The sequence below is a fragment of the Melanotaenia boesemani genome, chromosome 8 (assembly GCF_017639745.1).
Source record: "Melanotaenia boesemani isolate fMelBoe1 chromosome 8, fMelBoe1.pri, whole genome shotgun sequence".
Classification (NCBI taxonomy): Eukaryota; Metazoa; Chordata; class Actinopteri; order Atheriniformes; family Melanotaeniidae; genus Melanotaenia; species Melanotaenia boesemani.
In genome coordinates this window covers 6,355,437-6,376,730 of record NC_055689.1, presented here as the reverse complement: position 1 = coordinate 6,376,730, position 21,294 = coordinate 6,355,437, and the positions used below count along the sequence as shown (strand labels likewise).

At 39.3% G+C, this 21,294-nt stretch overlaps 5 protein-coding genes across 6 annotated transcripts in view; 1 reads left to right on the top strand and 4 right to left on the bottom strand.

Moving 5' to 3' along the window:
- The window catches only part of scp2a (sterol carrier protein 2a), a 53,764-nt gene extending 53,102 nt beyond the window's left edge, over nt 1-662 (bottom strand). Inside the window, exon 1 of the mRNA XM_041992585.1 lies at nt 523-662. Coding sequence (XP_041848519.1) covers nt 523-576 — 54 coding nt within the window. The 5' untranslated portion in view covers nt 577-662. The remainder of the gene's footprint in view (nt 1-522) is intronic.
- A 1,180-nt stretch (nt 663-1,842) lies between these two features.
- czib (CXXC motif containing zinc binding protein) lies at nt 1,843-4,786 on the bottom strand. The gene is made up of 8 exons (XM_041992591.1): nt 4,685-4,786; nt 4,495-4,578; nt 3,987-4,043; nt 3,807-3,888; nt 3,683-3,714; nt 3,240-3,317; nt 2,295-2,360; nt 1,843-2,141 (listed from the first exon to the last, which is right to left on the bottom strand). The coding sequence occupies exons 1-8, from the start codon at nt 4,688-4,690 to the stop codon at nt 2,064-2,066; spliced, it is 483 nt and encodes a 160-aa protein (XP_041848525.1). The 5' UTR covers nt 4,691-4,786; the 3' UTR covers nt 1,843-2,063.
- A 440-nt stretch (nt 4,787-5,226) lies between these two features.
- uck2b (uridine-cytidine kinase 2b) lies at nt 5,227-11,774 on the bottom strand. The gene is made up of 7 exons (XM_041992590.1): nt 11,648-11,774; nt 8,141-8,300; nt 7,488-7,584; nt 7,186-7,328; nt 6,920-7,017; nt 6,776-6,824; nt 5,227-6,442 (listed from the first exon to the last, which is right to left on the bottom strand). The coding sequence occupies exons 1-7, from the start codon at nt 11,750-11,752 to the stop codon at nt 6,306-6,308; spliced, it is 789 nt and encodes a 262-aa protein (XP_041848524.1). The 5' UTR covers nt 11,753-11,774; the 3' UTR covers nt 5,227-6,305.
- Nucleotides 11,775-12,026: 252 nt separating this feature from the next.
- On the top strand, nt 12,027-17,827 carry aldh9a1b (aldehyde dehydrogenase 9 family, member A1b). Its single transcript, XM_041992586.1, has 11 exons — nt 12,027-12,425; nt 12,802-12,947; nt 13,093-13,222; nt 14,194-14,328; nt 14,724-14,920; nt 15,013-15,153; nt 15,249-15,437; nt 15,519-15,606; nt 16,529-16,670; nt 16,768-16,880; nt 17,147-17,827. The coding sequence occupies exons 1-11, from the start codon at nt 12,248-12,250 to the stop codon at nt 17,239-17,241; spliced, it is 1,554 nt and encodes a 517-aa protein (XP_041848520.1). The 5' UTR covers nt 12,027-12,247; the 3' UTR covers nt 17,242-17,827.
- On the bottom strand, nt 17,810-20,490 carry zte38 (zebrafish testis-expressed 38). Of its 2 annotated transcripts, XM_041992587.1 has the most exons (12): nt 20,195-20,490; nt 19,863-20,007; nt 19,607-19,670; nt 19,415-19,451; nt 19,291-19,311; nt 19,167-19,193; nt 18,994-19,061; nt 18,759-18,907; nt 18,331-18,551; nt 18,153-18,201; nt 18,033-18,073; nt 17,810-17,901 (listed from the first exon to the last, which is right to left on the bottom strand). In XM_041992587.1, the coding sequence occupies exons 1-12, from the start codon at nt 20,243-20,245 to the stop codon at nt 17,854-17,856; spliced, it is 921 nt and encodes a 306-aa protein (XP_041848521.1). In that variant the 5' UTR covers nt 20,246-20,490; the 3' UTR covers nt 17,810-17,853. The 2 variants fall into 2 exon arrangements, with proteins under 2 accessions (XP_041848521.1, XP_041848523.1); XM_041992589.1 differs by lacking the exon at nt 19,291-19,311.
- Nucleotides 20,491-21,294: the final 804 nt, after the last annotated feature.

Sequence of the window (21,294 nt, the reverse complement as noted above, 5' to 3'; positions counted from 1 at the left end):
GATGGAGATGAGCATTCATACAAATCACCAAGCCTGAGGTCTCTAGTATCACAGTTAACTTGTTAAAATGTGTTCACTTCTAACAGATCTGACCACTAGAAAGAAAACCTCTGTCCTAGTTTGTAACTCTGCTGACCATGAACTATGATCTATAAACCATGAAACAGGAGGCATCAGATAACCAGCAGATATGGTCCCGAAGTAAGTCGGATATAAAGACCTAATATGAAGTAACTCAGGAGAACTGGTAGCTTTACCGTTCAAAGTACAAATATATAACATATCAATTCGATTTTATTTGGACTACCTGGGTTTGGTAATGTTTCAATGTGTACCTCGAGACATGTCAAAACACTGTTTACACAACAAGAACTAACGTTTCCGTCAGTCCCTCATACCATGAACTTCACTGTCACATTACCAGTGTTAACAGTTTAGCTTGCGTTAGCTAGCTATGCTAAGCAAAACTTCGCTGTGGAAGGTCAAGCGGACTAAAACTGTGGTGCTAAACAGATACAATACCTTTGTCATTCCCACACCAATGACAAACACTCTGTTTTTCTTTCCAGGTGCCATGTTTGCCTCTCTCCAGCTGGGTGTCTGCGCAGATACAACTGTCAGCGAGCACGAGAGCAGTCGCGCTAACCACAACCAGAGTCCAACTCCACCACCAAAGATCGTCTATACAGCAGCAGACGCGTCTCTCTACTGGCAAAGACGTAGTACAGACGACTCAATTCAGTCCTACAAGAGTTGCAGTTCTGCAGGTTTTCAATATTTCCCTGCTCCAACACACCTGACTCATATTAGTGATTCGTTGTGCAAGAAGTTTACAAGCTGTTGGATCCATTTAATTTGAGTCAGCTGTGTTGGAGCAGGAATACACTGAAAACCTGCAGGACTGTGGCTCTTGTGGGACCAAACTGAGTAGCCCTAATGTAGTGTATGGAAAAGCAAAAGGTTTAGAGTTGTGGGCTTCACTACTCCAGAATTTTGTACGCTCGTAACATAAAAGTCATCTTTAATCACTTTTATAGCTTTACAATGATGTTTTTGAAGTAGTCACATCTAGTAACATCTAAAGCAGACTGAACACACTGCATCATGAGAACATAAATATATTAAATATCAAATTTAGTAATTAAATGTGAATTGCCTTTGTCTGTTTTTCTATAACGTTATTTTATAAAGGGATCAGCTTTTGTATAAGGTGTTTATTTGACCATGGTACAAAACCTCTGCATATTTCCTCTCACAGTACAGCCGCTATCGGATCAATCATTTTAGTGAATAAAGGTAACTGCATAAATATGTGTCTGTGTAAACTGACAGGATTTGCTTAATTTCATAGACTCTGTTGTAAAATTCTTCAATTAATAAAAACTAAAGCAGCTGTAAGTTGTTAGGCCTGTTTGGAGAAAAGAAATGTGAATAAAAAAAAAGCAGAGTGAGACATCTTTGTATAATTCAATCGCTCCTCTTTTCAGTCGCAGTTTATTTGGATGCAACATCAGACTCAAATTGTCCTAAAAAATTATTAGTTACAAGTACAGTCTTCTATCCAGTTGAATCCAGTGAGTCATATATCACCAGTAAACCACTATATAAAAAGTGTTTTTGAATTATTACTACATAATACTTTACATTTTTAACCATCAAACTGTTTAGTATTTGTGAGTGAGTAGAGGGGTATGTGTAAGTGCAAATGTACTTTTTAAATCATTCAAATGCTTCTGTGAGCTCTGTCGTAGCTGCTTTAACATACTTAATTGTTCATTTAAACTTCATAATTTGCTATCTTTATTTAAGGTAAATTAAGCAGCAGAAAGAAATCTCAACTTAAAATGTTCACCCTTCATTTTATTGATGCAATAAAAAACAAAACAGCTATTGGATCGATCCACATGTAACTGGACAACCTGCCGTGGTAACCGACACCTTTTTATTGTTCATCATCATCCAAACCACGAAACTTCAGAATGTGAAGCGTCCAGATTGGCAGGAAACAGGACTGAGGATGTTCAGATGTAGTGTTTCACTCTCAATCTCATCGCAGAATGACATCAACACTTGATGAAGCGATGTGTGACCTCGTAGATTCCCACCGACTCACTGGCTTTCTCATCGTAGTCTGTCCAGTCCTGAAATGTTGAAAATGAGTTAATAAAACTTAACGCTGCTTTGGAATAAGCAATGAGAACAGAAGAATGAATGAATGTGTAACAAAACCCCACAAGAAATGACTCCCACAGCTAACATGAGTCAAGTTAACAAGCTGTTCCCCTCATGTTTACCTTTTCTAACAGGTTGATTTCAGGAAACGGCGTTCCAGTCTCGGCTCCTTCTGCAGCAAAGCCTGCCTGAAGGAGGAGATTAGTCACACAGTGGTATTATATTCTTATAAAAAAAGTTTACCAATATTAAACTTGAATCTAAGATACAGCATGTTTACTGTTTACTTTCTTAGATAAAATGTTAATGACAAATCTAAAGAGATTTACATCTAAATGGCAAACATAGACATTTGAAAACAAACAGGAGTTCTTTCTTAGGAGCCACTAATCAGTTACACATTTAAAATGATCTCTCTTCACATCAGCAGCATTTGTTATGTGCACTGATCATAGAAAGTGTTTACGCCCCTGTTAAAATGTCAGGTTTTTGTGATGTTAAAAAAAAAAAACATTTTCTACTTTTAATGTGACCTAAACCTAAACAACACAACTGAAAAACAAACAAATGTGCAAGAGGGAAAAATATAGAAAACATAAGTGACAGGTAAATTATACCGAGGCTTCAGAGCATGTGGGACTCGTCCTGAAGCGGGACGACTTAAAACACGGCATCGCAGCTTGTATCAAAACCCCAACCGTCACATGACCGATGACGTTCGAAGCTTTGGGCGCCATCACCAGCGTTTCATCGTCCCATATTGCTAGCTTTTTTCTTATATTTAATCCCTTAACAGTTTGTTTTTTATTTAAATTGTGCAGGTGATAGGTCATATTACCGTTTTGAAAAGTTTTTAAATGATTTATTGTTGTTTCTTCTCCTTAGCTGTCATTATCCCTTTAACAACCAGCCATTTTCATAGGCCTGTGAACACATTTTACATCCACTGTACGCTTTTCTTGCATCTGTATACGTTTGCATGTGATCTTACATGTATGGATGCATGTGTATGTAGCCCAAAAAACAGACTTTGTCAATATAAAAATAAATAAATAAAATATTCTTACTTGTGGTTGGAAGTCAACAGGCTCAAGGCCTCGACACTCAAACTGCACCATAGTCTTGAAGGTTTCATTATCATTGGCCTTCATTCCAGGAAACAAGCGGCACCATGAAAAAAAGACAAAAAAAAATGCTGATCCCACCCCTGATATTATTAATATGATGCCTAGATCTATTTTTTATTCTTTTAATTAAAGAAGAAAAACAAATAAACAACAATATTCTCAGCTATCCAATGTTATTTGACAGAATTCAGACTTAACTGATGCATCTTAAGTCACCAGTGTCCGCTGATAAGATTTTAAATATGTGAATGAAAAAGAGGAGTTGAGATGCTCTTTGTACCATCGGTCTACGTTGGCTGCAGCTGGATATGAAGCATGTGTGTATAATTCTCCTAATACATGTTGTTGTGCTGAATGAGAACAGGCTGGGGATATTTGCTTACATTATAAGGTGTAATTGTGTCTCCCAGGATATCTAAAGAGAGAAAAACGTGTGTTTATATAAAAAAGATCCAGAGTTCTTACAGGATTTTTTAAAAAGACAAAAATAATCACTACTGCGAATACCAATTGAATTTTCTCTTGCACAAAGTTTACACTTCTGCACCATACTGGCACTTCCTCTTCCTCCTTTCAGTGGTACACTCTCCTGAAAACACACAAAAAGATTGGATATATTAAATCGTAATTATCTGCATTTTCTTTAGCATGTGGAAAACTGAATAGACAAGAAGATGTTCATCTTACCAGTAGGGTTACATACTGCCATTTATCTGGGATCTCTCCACAGTTTCCACACTTCAGCTGAAAAGAAGATAAAATAAAAGGTAAAAAAAATGCTTATGTGAATAATAAAAAAAAAAGATAATAAAACACATGCTAGGCAAAATAAATGGAATAGTGTTTGCTAGTTACTCTGAAAAGGCAATAAACAAAATGTATATAATTGGCTGAATACTTGCACAATTGTTTGTTTTTTATCAGAGTGTGACTAATTAGTGATATTACGTTATTCATCTTCAAAGCATTAGAAGTTGGTCTGTATGGTGTCAACATAACTGATGTCAACAAACATCTGTACAGAGCAATATTTCTGTGTTTTCACATGTATTCAGTTGTTTACAAGTGAAGATCGTTACATCAGCAGCAAATGTACTAAGATACTTAACATTATCCAACACAAACAGAAAATTAGGACATTATAATTAATATTTAAAAGACGTATATTAGCATGCTAGCTACAAAGCCATGGTACCTTCAGGAACCAGCGGAAGTCGTCACCCAGGGGCCTCACACTGGTGATATTCTCCAGAGTGGCTTTAAACTGGAGGCCAATTTTCTGCCAAGCATTGGAAAAAAAAGAATTTTTTTAATTAAGATGGGCTTACATTAAATATGTGTACTATTTACTACATAAACATGAGGCTGCGGAGAACCATACATACCACCATCTTGACGCTCGTACACTGACCACGTTACCCGTTGCGTTCATGATTCCTCGTAAATTCCACACCTGAGAGCATACTCCAGTGTGGCGAGGTTACAACCTGATATTGGTGATTTTGCTGATAGAGTGAGCGGAGCAAGTTGAATTTGGCTAAAATTCATATTCCAATTTGGTTTAAATTAATAAATCTGAAGTTAATTAAAATAAAAAGGTATGCTTTCCCACGCTTGTGAATGTCCATATTTTACTCGTTAAACTAGTTTGCAGTCAATTGCGACGTCTAGTGGATGCGCTAAAAACAAGTTGATACATAATATTTGGAAGTCTTGTGCATCTCCTAGATAAAACTCCAACCTCACGAAATATTTGAATAACGTCACCACACAAAATCATCCGCATCAGTTTATTGACAGTTGAGCAACTGAAAACTTTCATTTACAAATCAATTCCCCTTTTCCACAGCCATACAGTACAAATTTCACAGTACAAATCATTCATTCAATTGCACTATACACAAAATACAGCACATGGCATACAAAATTGATTCAGTTCTTTTATTGAAACCTCTTTATGACATACTGGTTTCTAGTGTGGATACTTACTGTACATATGAACCTGAGGCAACTTCACTGAGGCATTGTGGTGGGTCTTGGTGGTTAAGTGCCACAAACCTGGAATGACTGCTATTGCTGTGGCATTGAACACCTCCATCACGCATTTTCTGGCATTTTTTTTAATCCATTAGTGTTAATATATCCTGAGAATGCATACATGATCTTGAAATCACAGCTGATTTTGGCTATGTGAATGCTAGCATTTTAAATAAGAGTGCAAGAAAAATTTATTTACAAATTTTAAACATGTTCAAATCAATCAGCCTGGGGTAGCTATCTAAATCAGTCTGTCCTTAAACGTCAGTGGGGATTTAAATGGGACAAGGAACTCCCCAAAAGAAATAATCAATTCTATTAATCTGCACCTTTTTCAGAACTAGCCTTCACTGATTTGGTAGTCACTTTCTGCATGTGACAATCAGTACTTACTAAATCAGATACCTTGTGACACATACAGGAAAGTTATGCAAGTGCATAGGCCACTAACATAACACATCATAGGGGCAACTTAAACACTGGACCAAAGGAAAGATTGTCAGTACAGGGTGCATCTAACCTTTCTTAGCAATATCCTTCTTGTTTGTAACCTCCAAAACATTTGAAACGCCCCAGCTATCAGGGGTTCAAGTTTTATCAGACAAATAAAAAAACAATAGTTCCCCCACCTTTATTCTATAAGTTTCATGGAGCAGCAGGGGATACATTAAATAAAATAAAAAAAAAAAAAAAAGAATTCAACCTGGAGGAAAACGCATGGGATCCATTTCAGCCCACGTTCTTATAACAAAACAACGTATTTCTCCTCGTGACAAAAATCTAAATCAAAGCTCAACATTTACAATCAATGTAACCAGTGACAGGAATAGTCTTAATAATACAAGGCATTTAATTTTCCACAGTTTCTTTTTTGTTTCCTCCCACTCTTAAATACAGTGATGCCAATGGGCATTATTTACAGCGCAACCCCTACACCCTCTCTCTGCTCCGTGAAGAGAGGAAGCGAGGTCAATGAGGCCGGCTGCTGGACTCCGAGGTCCGCCGCTGCCGCGGAGTACTGTGGCCGTTTATGCAGCCGTTGTGACGCTTGCTTAGTCCACCGTTCAGAATGTCTTGGATGTGCTGTACTATCAGGTTGATGGCCACTGCAAGATAAAAAGAAGGTGGTTACAGATCAAACCTGACAAGCATCTCTTCTTGAATTCTAGTGTATTACTCAAAGTTTGCAGTAAAAAAAACTAATATACTACCACTATAAGAAAGAAAAAACATCTGAGCATCAAACACCTGCAGAATGAGTCACCAGCATATCACTTGATCATAAATAAGGAACAATCTACAAGAAGTGTATGATCATCCAACTCAAGCATGCAAGAAACAGGAAGAAGGGTGTTTATTTGGCCTTAAAATGGAACTGAAGGTGAGCCTGTCCAACATAAACATGCAGCCTGTTTTCCCAGTTATCAGTGTGTCCTTACCAAGGTTGTCTGCTCCTCGTGGAATAATCACATCTGCATACTTCTTTGTCTGGAAGAAATAAAGATAATACATGAAGCTCAAGCTAACCAGTCAATATAAAGATGCACAACAAGGCCAGACTGAAAGAGAGAGGCATCACTTACAGGTAAACAGAACTCCTCAAAGGCCGGTTTCACAAAAGTGATGTACTGAGCCAAGACTTGTTCGAGCTCTCTACCGCGCTCAGTGATGTCTCTTAAAACTGCAACAGAGAAAGCACAAACCAGCCATTTAGGATGATATAGAAAAAACAAATGTAAATGCCAACACTTAACAGCACTTTGATTACTCAAATCAAAAGTGAAATTAGCAAACTAAATAGCAATTGTTATAGTAGCTGTGGGGTGTTCTGCCAGCTCTTGCTATACACCTCGACGTGAGAGCCGTGTGTCTGGATCTGTGTCGACAAACAGCTTCATTTGGAACAGATCCCTGATTTCCTGAGAGTAGAACATGAGGATGCCTTCAAACAGGACCACATCGGCGGGATACACCGTAACAAACTCCTCTTTCCTGGAACAACACACAAAAGTTGCCTCCTCTCTGTAAGCATCTTTATTCTGGCATGAACACAAATCTGAACAACCAAGTTTAGAAACCAAATATCAGACTTTAAAACCTTTTTTAAGGATTAGTAACTGGTACTAATGCAGAACAAAAGGGGGTGCTCACCTGGAATGAGTGACAAAGTCATACACTGGGATCTGAACAGTCTTCCCCTGCAGTATCTGTCGGAGCGTTTGCATGATCAGCTCACTATCAAAGGCGTCTGAAAAAGGGGGGAAAAAAAAAAAAAAAACATGTTCAGTTATGATCTTTATGGAACGTGACATCCTTTAAACCACAGCGCATCAGCATGCAACACGTGGTCCCTTCATTGCACGTTTGGTAACCGAAGAATCTCTTTCCAAAAACAGGTGTAGAGTTCAGTCTCTGAGCCTTGGAGCAGCTGCCTCTGCAGATTAAAAAAAATTCAGCTGAGAAAGGAAGCAGAAGGATGATAGTGCAAAGTCTGACTCCAAATATGGGTTCGGCTCTTCTGCCAAAGATACTCTAGGGGAAAATTATCGATGTGCCAACACAGCTGTATAATCAGTTTTGCTGAAGACAAGCCCTCCTTGTATACTGTTTGGTCACTGACATTAGCTTTAATTATTACTTACATAAACAACTGCATCAATTTGCATACCAGAACTAATAAGTTTGGCATCGTCAAATACGCCCACTATTCACTTTTGGCATCTAGCTAACATTATTAACCATCAGGTTATGCAATACCAAAAGTGTTTGCATGTTTCGCCACAAGTGGTCCAGTGTTTTCATACCTGGGTGATCAAAGTTGAACTGGCCTTTAAGTGCCTTGGCTTTCTGCTCTGGAGTCAGCACCTTGTAGAAGCTATCCTGGCTAAGGATTGCCACCTGCCGCTGGTGGTGGTCAATCTTGTTCTGCCCCAGCAGCTCCATGATTTTCTCGCATACGGAAGACTGTAAACGTACAGAAATATAAAAAAGTAAATATAAAAAACTCAAGTGAATATCCCAAACTGAGGAAGTTGCGGGGGGGAGTAAAGTGACATACAAAATCAAACATCATCTTCTTTAGAGTCAACAAACCACAAGCAAACTGTCCTGTGGCACACTATGAGCGCCCTCACTGACCTACCCAGAGTCTCACGTCCAGTGCTGACTGGGCATTCCTCCTGCTGCCTGAGGCCCCGCTGCCTTTGTGCCATAAAACTGTGCTATAATGACTTTTGATGCTTACACTCTGAAGTTGGCAATCTGAGTCATCCTGGTTGGGTGCAGCAGTGTCAGACCAGAATTATTTGAATCCATCCTGAAGTCACTGCAGTAACACTGACAAGACAGTTAAAAACTTAACAGCTTAATCTACCTGGCATATGTAGATAATCAAAACCAAACTGTGTTGAATTCCCTAATTTGAGTGATCTAGAAACAAAAAAGCAGGTAGTGTGTAATGAATTCTTTGATGCTCTGTCAAACTACTAGTTTTATAGTCGTTTCCATTTCTAACCAAAAATTAAATGTTTTAGCCATCACTCAAGTGTCAACAGTGGGGATCAGCTCCAAGTATAGATAATGACATCATCACGTTATGGGCAATGAAAGCTGAGAGGAGGTCACATGGTAAAAAACAATACATCAACAGTACACTGTAAACAAGGCCGGAAAGTATTATTATTATTATAATAAAGAGGACTCAAAAGCCGTAATTTTTACCTTAGTAAGTTTAGGTACCTGGGCTAAGGCGCTGATTAGCTAGCATGTTTGTCGTCACTTTGTCGGGCTTTTTAAAATCTTATTTTTTCTTTTTATTGCAGGGAAGAGGGCACAACTTGCAGATTGCAAACTGCAGCCGAGTAGGGTGACCAGACGTCCCGCATATTGCGTTTTTGTTCAGCATAATTGCCACATTTCACGCGTCACGCAAATTGAGACCATGTCACGCATAACGGCTTTTCCTTGCCGTTCACCTCATGCCAGCCAATGAAGCTGCATGCATGTGACTGCCGCAAGCTAGTGAGAAGCTGATCTATATGGTCTATGGCTGTGATACATCTCCTGCTGAGTTTTACCCCACGTGACACCCGCACACACCTCCCCACTCGCTCATTGCACGGCCTCCACTGACTGACAGCAGTCATCCTACGTCACCAGCATCAGTTTGTTTATTAGCCCAAACACTCTTTGCTAGGCAAACTTAATGATGGATGATGAGCAAAATTCTAAAATTCCACAAAAAAGGAGGCGATGTGTGTACAACACACAGGGGGAGGGTGATTATCCGTGGGTGAGACAGGTTGAGGGCGATGCTGAGCGAGTTTTTTTGTGACCTCTGCAAAACTTCGTTTTCCATCGGGCATGGCGGGGAATTTGATATTAAACGGCACAGGCAAGCAGAGTCTCATAAAAAGCGAGTGGTTCAAAAAGAAACGTCTAAATCAATTGAAACATTCCTTTTTCCCAAGAACGACTGTCTTGCTGATAAAGTGACTGCTGCTGAGGCAGCAACCGTGTACCACAACGTCATGCACTCTACGTCTTATAGAGCTGGAGACTGTGCAAGTAAGCTAGCGCAGACAACTTTCCCAGACTCTGACATTGCCAAGAAGATGGCCTGTGGTCGGACAAAGGCAGCAGCAATCGTGACTGACGTGCTTGCCCCTGCTTCTGTTGAAACTTGTTTAAAAGTTCTGAAGAACCCATTGATGAAGCCAGCATTGGAGGGAACAACCAAAGGTGTGTATCTTATGTACATGATGTTGGCTAAGCTAATGTTAATTTGTATCTTAGCTAATTTTAGTGCTTCATGAAACCTGTGCTGACTCTGTAGTGGGCTTCACAAGTAGTTATATGGAACAGACTCCATAATTTCAGTTTACTTACTGTATAATGAACAAAGGCTGTAAAATAGTAGAATAAAGTAAATTAATGAAATATTTTACATATACATAATGCAACTAAATATATAAGTAATGCAACTTCTTATATTTAGTTTCTGTTTTTGGAGCATCTAGCACACTACGTTCATCCCATCTGCTCTATGTCTCCTTAAAATTGTTTTTATCAATTTTCCTTATTTGATTCAGATGCTGGTGTGAAGGTATGAAATTGTGAAGAGAGTCCTGAAGGTGTCCTTAGAATGCTGGACTTTTTTTGTAACTGCAAGTTCACCATCCTGTGAGTTAACGACCGTTTCTGTCCCTGCTCTGTTGAGCTACTGGATTGCAATACTTTAAATAAAAATTAAGTGGAAATTAAACTGTCAATCAACTGGAATGCTAATTCTTTATTTAATTTAAGCAGTATCACACAAGGGTTACCTGTTTGTGGCACAACAATAATTACTTATTACGGGACAACACATTGTCCCACATTGTCCCTCATAAACGCAACCCCTGTCCCACATAGGATTTATTACCAGCTGGTCACCCTACAGCCGAGTCATAACAAAGATATCTAGTGACGTTTGTTTCCTGAAACTGACCCGGAGAGACAGCTCGCGCGCGCGGCTGTTCTCAATCTGCCCGCGTAGCTACTTCAGTGACACGCTTCTCTGTGATGCAAATTTCACTAATATCTCAAACTAAAGATTGTGCTCGAATGACTGGAGAAATCCATAGATAAATAAGCTAAGGATACTCCGATTTATTACCATTACTTCAAGATATATGTCGTTACACTCCGACATCATGCGACATGTCAGAAACATTTTATTTGGGGTTTTCCCGAGGGCGCCTATTATAGTTATTCTATAACACGTAAGCTACCGTCATATTAACACCGACGGCAATACCTGGTAACTAAACTTAAGACACATTTGGTACTATACAATCATTTATTTACATCTTATGTTTTGGGTCCAAGCTGGAAATCAAATAAGTCCCCAATATTTATAACACGGTTCAGTTAGCAAACTATCTGGGAGCTATTGTCCGAACGGACCCGGTGCGTGGCTATATGTGATGGAATTTAATGGTAGCTAGGTAGCTAACTACAACCAGCCTGTTCCACTTAACTGTCTAAGCAAACCCGGACCTGCGTAAGACTTCTAATACATGTAAAAAAGACAAAATTAGCATAAAGTTTAGTTAAACAGTGGACAGCTTGCCGAACCATCGCTCTGAGAGCTGGATGGTTATGAACACATGACAAAAGCTGACGAGCAAGGCTCAACGTTGCGTCACTGAAGCCACGCGGTCAACTAGCGTTAGCACCCGGCAAGCGCACGAGCTTCAGTCGCTATTCAGTTCAAATTGTAAACATGACACCTGACAAAAACGGTCAAATAAGTCTGCTAGAGCGCCAACCTTGCCACTGGCCGTGCCACCGGAGACACCGATCAGAAAAGGCTGTCGAACAATGTTGGTGTTCTCATCACGGTCCCTAAGAAGCGTCTCACTGTCCCCGGCCATACTTGCAATGTGCCGTTAGAGCAGCTGTGCTGGAAGATCGTTGTGGCGGAGCTCCTCCCACAATATTACCCTAAATTTTACATACGCTTAGTTTTAATTCAACATAAAAATTGTGATATTTTTTCTATAAAGGTTAATATCTATATTCACATATTTGATATTTAATTCATTTTAAAGAGATAATTTTTTATTCAAGTAGTTTTCGTGATTGACAGCGGAACTGCCCCATGGGCGTTTACGTCCTAAACCTTCCTCAACGTCAAACTGTTCCGCCCCCTGCGTGTCTAAAGTAATGGTAACCAAACAGAGTAAGATTTCTTATCTTTAAAACTATTTATAATATATGAGTTGTGTACGTGAGTGTTTTCTAAAGCTGAGATACAAATCTAAAGCATTACAAATAGGGATGCGCGGACATTTGGTGTTGCAGAATTATCCAAAGTTGTCGTAAAGTTGACTGTTTTCCACAGTTGCATTTGGTGCGAAAGAGCCAGTATGCTTCAGGGACTCGCTTCGTTCTCGCGGCGGCCTGCTACTGCTTCTGTCGCCGCGGTGGTCCGGTGCGTCTCTACGGGTTCGATGGACATCACGATACCGCTGAACTTCTGGGCTGGAAATAGGAGAGCAATTGAAGGGAAATGCGAAAAGGAAAGTGTTTACGAGCCTGCAACGGGTAAGCCACAGTTTATTCTTGTCACCCGACTGGACTTTGATCATTGCTGTGCGAAGATGTTTGATGATCTCTGTATACCATGAAAATGAAAAAGTGTTTTTAAGGGGGTCATTTGGCTGTAGCATTTCTATGTGAAGTTCCACAAAAGATATGGGTACTTTGCACTTTAACCGTGATGGTTTCCAACAACTCAACCCGTTGACATACTGATCCACATACAGTACACCACGTGATCACAACTACACTTTCCTAAGCACCCACTTTGTTGCTTTCAAGTAGCTTCAGGGAGTGGAGCACCAGCAGGGGGTCACATCATTATTTTTCTGTTTGTCTCGTTTACCTTGGTGATCTTGCTTTTATATGCTTCACCTTGCAGGGCGCGTCTTGTGCCAGCTGGAGCCATGTGGTGCTGTGGAAGTTGATCAGGCTGTGAAGGCTGCCATGTCAGCCTTCGACCACTGGAGCAGAATGTCAGGGATGGAGAGGGCCAGGGTCATGATCGAAGCGGCCCATATTATTGAGGTATTTATACTCTTTATTTACATTTCAGAATATCAAGTCAGGTCCAGTCAAATTCAAGTTGTTGCTGGTTAAATCATATTATGTAAAGTCAAAGCTTTAAAAAAGACATAAAAATACAGAATTTGTTCTGGTAATATATGCACAGAGCAAAAGAGAGGAGATAGCTGAAATGGAGGTAGTCAACAACGGGAAGTCCATCACAGAGGCCCGTCTGGATGTGGACTCTGCTAGACTATGTATAGAGTACTATGCAGGACTGGCCAGCACTCTGGCAGGTTAGTACAACTTCCAAGGTTTCAAAGGTTTTTTATGCCTCTAGGTGTTTTGTTTTGTTTTGTTTTTTTTGTTTTTTTTTCTATTTTGTTACATCTGCTGTAGCTAGATAAACTTTTAGGTTTAATTTTATAACAGCACACTGCACCCATGCTGATATATGACAAGTTTTTAGCTTGTTTTCTGGTCTGTAATTATAATATACTACCTGTCCAAAAACAAATAAGGAAAAAGACATCAATTGATTTTTAGAGGAGTCAAATTAGTGACATGCATCAAGCAAAGAAAACATTTAGGAAGATTGCTGAAATTACTAAACTGGGTTAACCGGTTTTACTGATATGTTGTGGACCAACTATTTTACCGGACTACCTTTACTGGAACATTGCTGATGTAACAGGACAGTTTCATCTGCTACTAGAGTACAGTATGGCCTCAAAGGTACATTGACTGCATATTTTGCATTTTTGATTGGTCTGAAATAAGACTAGATGAATATTGGACTCTGGATAAATGGAAGAAGGTCATGTGGCTGATGAGTCCAGATTTACACTGTTCCAGAGTGATGGGAGCATCAAGGTAAGAAGGGAAGCAGATGAAGTGATGCAGCCATCATGCCTAGTGTCTACTGTACAGGCCTGTGGGGGCAGTCTATGATCTGGGGTTGCCGCAGTTGGTCAGGTCTAGGTTCAGCAACAAAGAAAGAGGTCAGCTGACTACCTGAATTTATTCAATCACCAGGTTATTCCATCTTCCCTGATGGCATGGCCATATTCTAAGATGACAATGGCAGGAGGCTTTGATTATGAAAGAGTGGGCTGGGCAGTATATAATATGTGTGAATAAATATTTAATTTAAACGTTTTAATCACACTAATATATGACGGTCAGATCACATTATTTATTTCATACACTAACATAAATGTAGTGAAAAAGCCAAACTTGTAATGAGATTCTGTTTTCCTTTGTAAAGGCCAGCATGTCCAGTTGCCAGGTGGATCCTTCGCCTACACCCGCAGGGAGCCTTTGGGAGTGTGTGTGGGAATCGGAGCTTGGAATTATCCCTTCCAGATTGCTGCTTGGAAGTCAGCTCCAGCCCTTGCCTGTGGTAAAGGAGTCTTCTACACCTGACAGCACGTCAACATTATGTTTGCTTGTCTAAAGAACATGGCTATAATTAATTACGCTGGACCCTGGACCAGCATGCAAAAATATCTACCTCTCCATTTTTTGTGATTAAAAATCAAATTCTTGAAGTTGTGGCTCATTCACAAAATATTCTGCAGCTGTAGGCATTTTGAAATGACAGATGGACATATGGGAATGGAATAATCTAGAATAAAAACATAAGATGGGATCAAACCCATAAATGGCAGTGAAGCAAAATGCATGGGTTTAAAAGGAAGCTTGACTTGTCTTTAACACACATCCTGGTGGATTAAATAAGTGAAACCATTTAAGTTTAATTTGTTCTGTTTCCTTTTGTCCGTCATCTTTGTTTAGGTAACTCCATGGTGTTCAAGCCATCACCAGTGACGCCGGTGACGGCAGTCTTACTGGCAGAGATCTATGCAAAGGCCGGCGCTCCAGAGGGACTGTACAACGTGGTGCAGGGCAGCCAGCTGACCGGCAGCCTCCTCTGTCACCACCCTGATGTCGCTAAGGTGTCCTTTACAGGAAGTGTACCCACAGGAAAAAAGGTCTGTGTTACTGCACACTCCTCGTGATTAAGAAACGTCACTGTCAGCATATAACCAGAATCATTGCCTGGTATCTTCACATCTCCCCTTAGATTATGGAAATGGCATCAAAAGGGGTAAAGCCGGTGACTTTGGAGCTTGGGGGGAAATCTCCTCTGATCATCTTTCAGGACAGTGATCTGGAGAACGCTGTGCGGGGAGCTCTCATGGCCAACTTCCTGTCTCAAGGACAGGTAGAATCTTATTTTGTTATGTTTTACATAAGCAGCCCATATCTGGAAACCTCATTTCTGTAGATTACACCCAGTTCTGTATGTTTCAATCACAGGTCTGTAGCAATGGTACAAGGGTTTTTGTGCAGAGGGATATTATGCCTGAATTTGTGGAGGAGGTGGTGAAGAGAACCCAAGCAATCTCAATAGGAGACCCTCTGTTAGAGAGCACCAGGATGGGGGCGTTGGTCAGCCGGCCACATCTAGACAAAGTCCTGTCATTTGTTGAACAGGCAAAGACAGAGGTAGATTTCATTTACTTCGTATAAACCGTTTGTCAGTAGGTTTGTGTTTTTAGACTCGGGTGTAAATTTCTCTGTCACCAGGGAGCCACAGTGTTGTGTGGAGGAGAACCGTTTGTCCCACCAGATCCCAAACTCAGAGGTGGATACTACATGACTCCATGTGTACTGGGTAAGCCTTCCATGTTTATCTGAAGTGTCTGCAGAAAATTGACTCGGTGATCAGTGTTTTATTCCAATTTTATCATACCTAATAAGTTTTTAGTCAGTTAAACTCTAAAGCAGTGGTTCTTACAAAAAGTTACGGATATTCAACTTTTGGGTGAAAATTACAGAAAATGTAAAAATTTCATGCTGCACTCATATCATATTATGAATGTAGGACATTTCAGTAGAATCCCGCCATTTTAGTTCCTTCATCTCAAATAATTTGAGTAGTGGTGGGTTTACAAACAACATAAAAATGTCAGTGATTCAATAACTTGTGTTGTAGATGTTGTGTTGGTCTGATGAAACAAGCTATCATCGAACCAGATTATTTAGTGGTTAATAATAGTTACATTTCTTACATGTGCATTCATATGTTTAGAAAAAGTTTAAGTTAATATGTAAAGGTTATAGTGCAATTTAGGTTAATAAGTAGAGTATCCCTTTTGAGTAATATATAGACATAATATTTATTCATTTATAGCACAAATGATGGACAATGTGTAGACGAAATGTCAGTAAAAGACAAATTGCTAAAGGGTAAATTGAGAAATAATAAATAGATGAATAAATAAATAATTCAAAAGTGTTATGAGCCCAGGTTGGTTAGCGCTGTGCTAAAAACAAAGTTATTTTGCTATGAGGATTTCAGCTGCAGTATGTCGCTCTGATGAGCCAGTTTGATCACCCCTTTCTTTTTTTATTTTTCTCTTCTCCTTTTTTCTTCCCCGTTACCTATTTCACCATCTGTCTCCTTGTCTTCACTCTCATTTTTTCATTGCTCCATCTCTCTGTCTCTGTCTCATCACCATGGAAGAGAGTTTTGTTGTTTTCAACCCAAGAAGAGTCCGAGTTGTCTGAGGTCATCAATTGTCTTCTCTCATTAGCTGACTGCACAGACGACATGACCTGCGTGAAGGAGGAGATCTTCGGTCCAGTCATGTCCGTGTTGTCCTTTGAAACAGAAGAGGAGGTTCTGCAGAGAGCCAACGACACCACAATGGGTCTGGCTGCAGGCGTCTTCTCCAGGTCGATTAGTTACTGCTGGCTCCAAAAAGCTGTGACTGACTTAGTTTGATGGATCGGTGATATGAAGAAGCAGACTTAGCTGGTGTTTTGTGTACAGGGATGTGAGGCGAGCACATCGTGTGGTTGAGCAGCTCAAAGCTGGTTCCTGCTTCATCAACAACTACAACATCACTCCTGTGGAGGTGCCGTTTGGAGGCTTTAAAATGTCAGGTACCGTCTAGTTGATTTCAAATTCGATGCCAGTCCAACATCACTTATAAATAACTACGTTTATATATTTTTATTCAGACTCAAGTTTTTCCAGACACTGTCAACAGTTTTTATTGTCAGACCAAGTTACCTCCGATAACCACAAACACTCAGGCCTTGTGCTCCTCATCTAATCATCCTTCCTGGCATAAAACCCCAGTTTTAATACGATCCAGTCACAGGACGTCAAGCAGAAGTACATTTCTGATGATGATGATGTTCACCAGGTATCGGGCGGGAGAACGGGCAGGTGACGATCGAGTACTACTCCCAACTGAAGACTGTGTATGTGGAGATGGGAGATGTGGACAGTCTCTTCTAGACCACACATCCTGGACTGGGTCATGTCTGCCGGCACTCAGGGGAATACTGGGAAATGTTTGTGAGAAAATTATGGAAGCCGAGTCTTGATCGGTTTAGTGATGGAAAACTGAAACTACAGCAGCGATGTCACATTGTATTTAGAGACACATGAATATTTACATTAAGGAAGCATATTTCTCAACATGTAGAATTTGCTAAATCAAGATGTTTTTCAGTTTGACTTTTATATTTTAATTTCACACTCGTATTGCTGCCATGTTGCCTTAGTAGATTTACAAATATCTGAAAGATTTCTAAAATAAAATAAAATAGGGATTACAATCAATCTTTATTTCTTGAACTAAACACCTCAAACCTTTTTACACGTGTAACAGTGATAAATAAAGCCGTTTTTCCACAGTGTACTGATAGAATTATTGAAGAAAATCCATGTAAATCTAAATTAAAGCTTCAACAGTGTTTCTTGTTAAAATGGTTTTGGGACCAAAAAAAAGACATCCAACATGTTTTGCAATCAAATGAACTGAAAGTGAACAAGAACAGTATGTAAATACCACAATAAAATAAAAACTACTTTAAGTTCCTGTGGTGTTTGTGCTCATCTCGTCTGCTAAATTCTTTTTTTCTTCCTCTTCAGATTTTTGGTGGCTGCTTTTCTCTGAGACAAACATAAAAAAAGAGTAATCAACGACTCTGTTGACTTAACCTGTTCCTGTTAAAATGTTATTTTTTTTTCTGTAACCTAAACCTGAACAGTGTAATCCTGCTAGTATTCAGCCAGTACTGTACCTTTGCCAGTGCTTTTGTAGGTTTCTTGAACTGTGCAGACTCTGTTTGATGGAAAGTTAGCATTGTAAACACTTCAGTTGTTCGACTGCACTGGTAATCGTAACTGCACACAGCACTTACCGTCCTCAGAGGGAAGATCCTCTTCAGCACACATTTTCTTGGGAGGATTCTGTAACATGGTTTTAAAAGGACAGAAATATGCAAACACAAAGAAAATAAGATTTAACTGTAGTAAGATACATTTAGAGCTTTTTTATCTACTGTAGGAACACTGATATAATCTTGTCTCTGGACCCACCTCCATCATTCCCCTCTCTGTAGGAACCTGCTCTGTCTCCCTCAAATAGATCCCTTTCTGAAGTTTGTCCACATGGCTTTGTTCCATGGACACTTTGACTTTCAGTGAGTGGAAGGCTGTGCGCACCTCACCCACTTTGAAGTGCACAGGCATTCCTTCAAACCACAGGTGGTCACACACCCCTTCCTTGAAACCAGGCGGTTGATAGTCCCAGGGAGTGACTTTGAAAGGAGAGCAAAGGAAAGACACGTTTATCTCGTGTTTAACCCAGTGTCTAAAAACTAATAATATAAACATTGGTTAAGAAGCAGCTGGTTAGCAGCCTTCAGCCACTCAGGACTGTTTGTCTTCTCCTTTCTAACCCACTCTTTTTATCTTCAGTTAACTCACATTGTTGAGGTGTGATTCTATAAGAAATAGTGCCTTACTCTCATCGTAGTAGTACAGCTTCATGGTGAGGTAGACATTGTTCGGCAGGGAATCCAGGTTCTGCATAAGCAGGAAGAGCTTCCTGATAAGCAGCACAGAGGCTCTCTTAGTTTCTTCTGGCGTCACTTGCAGCTCCATATCATTGTTCCTGTAGTTTACATCACCATCAGTGGAAATCAGACAGCTGGCTTGTATTGTGCTTATGGAATAAATGTAAATGTTGCTTATCCTAACCTGAGTATATCCATCTCTGGTCCCTTTTCAGTGTACCTGAAGCTGAACCGATAAGACTCAATAATGCGCTATAGAAAAATAAAAATAAACTAAATCATTTTAAATTATTATCACATGATATATAAACACCATGACTGGAAGTTAAATCCTCAATATTATGAATCAGAGCTTACATTTGGGTCTTCTGGATTGGTGTAGACCTTGATTAAGGCAATAAAAAGTTATCAGTGTTGTAACATTCCCTAGGTTAGTATGATATTAACTCTACATTTGGCTGTATTGAGTTAATCAGCTTACCCCAATGAATATAATCTGGAGCTGTCAAGAGGACATTTGACAGTAACAGTGGTACTAAAGATCAAAATGGCAGACTGCATGAAATCTTTAAAATTTAAAGTAGTCAAGGGTATAATTGACTTACATATTGCTTCTCTAATGCATCAAAGCAGCCCATCATCCTAGATAAAAAATACAAGCAGTACAAAAACATAAGATGGTGAGGAGAGGCATTACTCACTGCAACTATTACTGTAGACATCTTGTGCTGTACAAGTGTAAACATATAGATGTATATACAAATAACAATAGGGAAGAAAAATAAAAAAATATTTACCACTTCACAACTTTGTTGGCACCAGGACTGTTGCAGTTTCCATGTAAAATTTTGATGCACAAATCTGGCAAAACAATAAATAACAGTTACAGCCATAATCCTGTAAAACTGTTTGTTTCCCAGGTTTCAAACTGTGACAAAGCTCTTGATGCTTGTATATTTTTGGAATAACTGCACAGTTTAAAGGAAGTATCTTTGAGGAACGTGGGGGAAATAATCCCAAACATCTGGGCTGTTTGTGGTCTTCTGTGCTCACCTTCGAGGTACCTGGATCGGTAGGCATACTCCGGGAAAATCCCTCTCAGATAAGTGATGGAGGACACAGCCACAGCCATCAACCTCTTGACAAAGACCAAAGAGTCTTGCTCGGATTTTAGGTCAGTTGGGAATAAACCTGTCCACTTTTTTTTTAAAGAAAAAAACAAAAAAAAACACATATTTTAGCTAGTAACTTCGTGGCCACACGATGTCGCAATTGACTAAGTTTAAGTCCTGAAAATGATTTGCCCCCAAATACAAAACCAGCCTTATTTACAAAATAAAAACAATAATAAAAAATAAACATTATTTTAGCTATTGCGTTCAAACCTCCACAGTTTCCTCTTTGCTCCCCCCGATGCAAATCTTCCCAGCTGCCATTTTTCCTCTTTCTCACCAGGTCTTAGCTAGTCAAGTGCCACTAATGCTAACGAATAAAATTAGCTAACAAAGTGAACAAATATTAATATTTAATCGAGAATGAATTATCTTTTTTTAGTTATTTCTGCACTTCCCTTCAAATTAGCGGAGCTTTATATGCGTTTTAGAGGTATTCAAAACGGTCTTCGGTCCTCAGGATTCAGTTCCGTTAAAGGGGCCAGAATCGACGTGCTGACGTCATGGACAGCTTTTCCCGCCGAAATATTAACATTAAGCTGCTTTAGATAATGTATAAATACCAGATACAAAGATGGAAAATTATCTTTAGTATTTCAGTTTACTCGGTTTGAATAAATTAAGATGACTGCTATTAAGAAGATTGGTCTTAGGTACCTCATGGATAAAGTGATATTAAATATGATATAGAACTATTAAAAGCTCTAGAAGGCCATGTTATATGAAAAAAAAAACATTCAATTTGTCAAGCGGTCTCATTAATTACAATATGGTCTGTTTAATATGTATTAAAAAACACTTTCTGCACCCGACAGAGTGTCACGTCCTTGAACTGTCCGTCTGGCATCACCGCTTTTGCTGTAAAGTCTGGAGCCAGCTTTCCAATTTGTGTCTTACCTGCAGCCATTTTTAGTCTGATAGGAATAAAGAAGACGGTAAAAGATGAGCGTGACACACAATTTCTTCTCAGAAACACAACCCTGTATTTTTTGTGGGTGTAAAGTTGTGGATGACATAAAAGGAAATAATAATTGTCACATTACACAAAAATGATTTAATTAAGTTTTTTCCCTCATCCTTAAGATGGACGAGGACAAAAATAATATTGAATTCCACAAGAATATTTTAAAATGAAAAATATTTAGTTTATTATCTTATAACAATCAAATACTCAAGATTTTAAAATTTAGATTTAGTAAACATTCATGATATTTCATTAATGATTAAAAATACCTCAGAAGCTTTTGTATATGTACAAAAGTAAAATGTATGTCCATGGTACACAAACTGTAGTTAAGGAGTATTATTTGCTC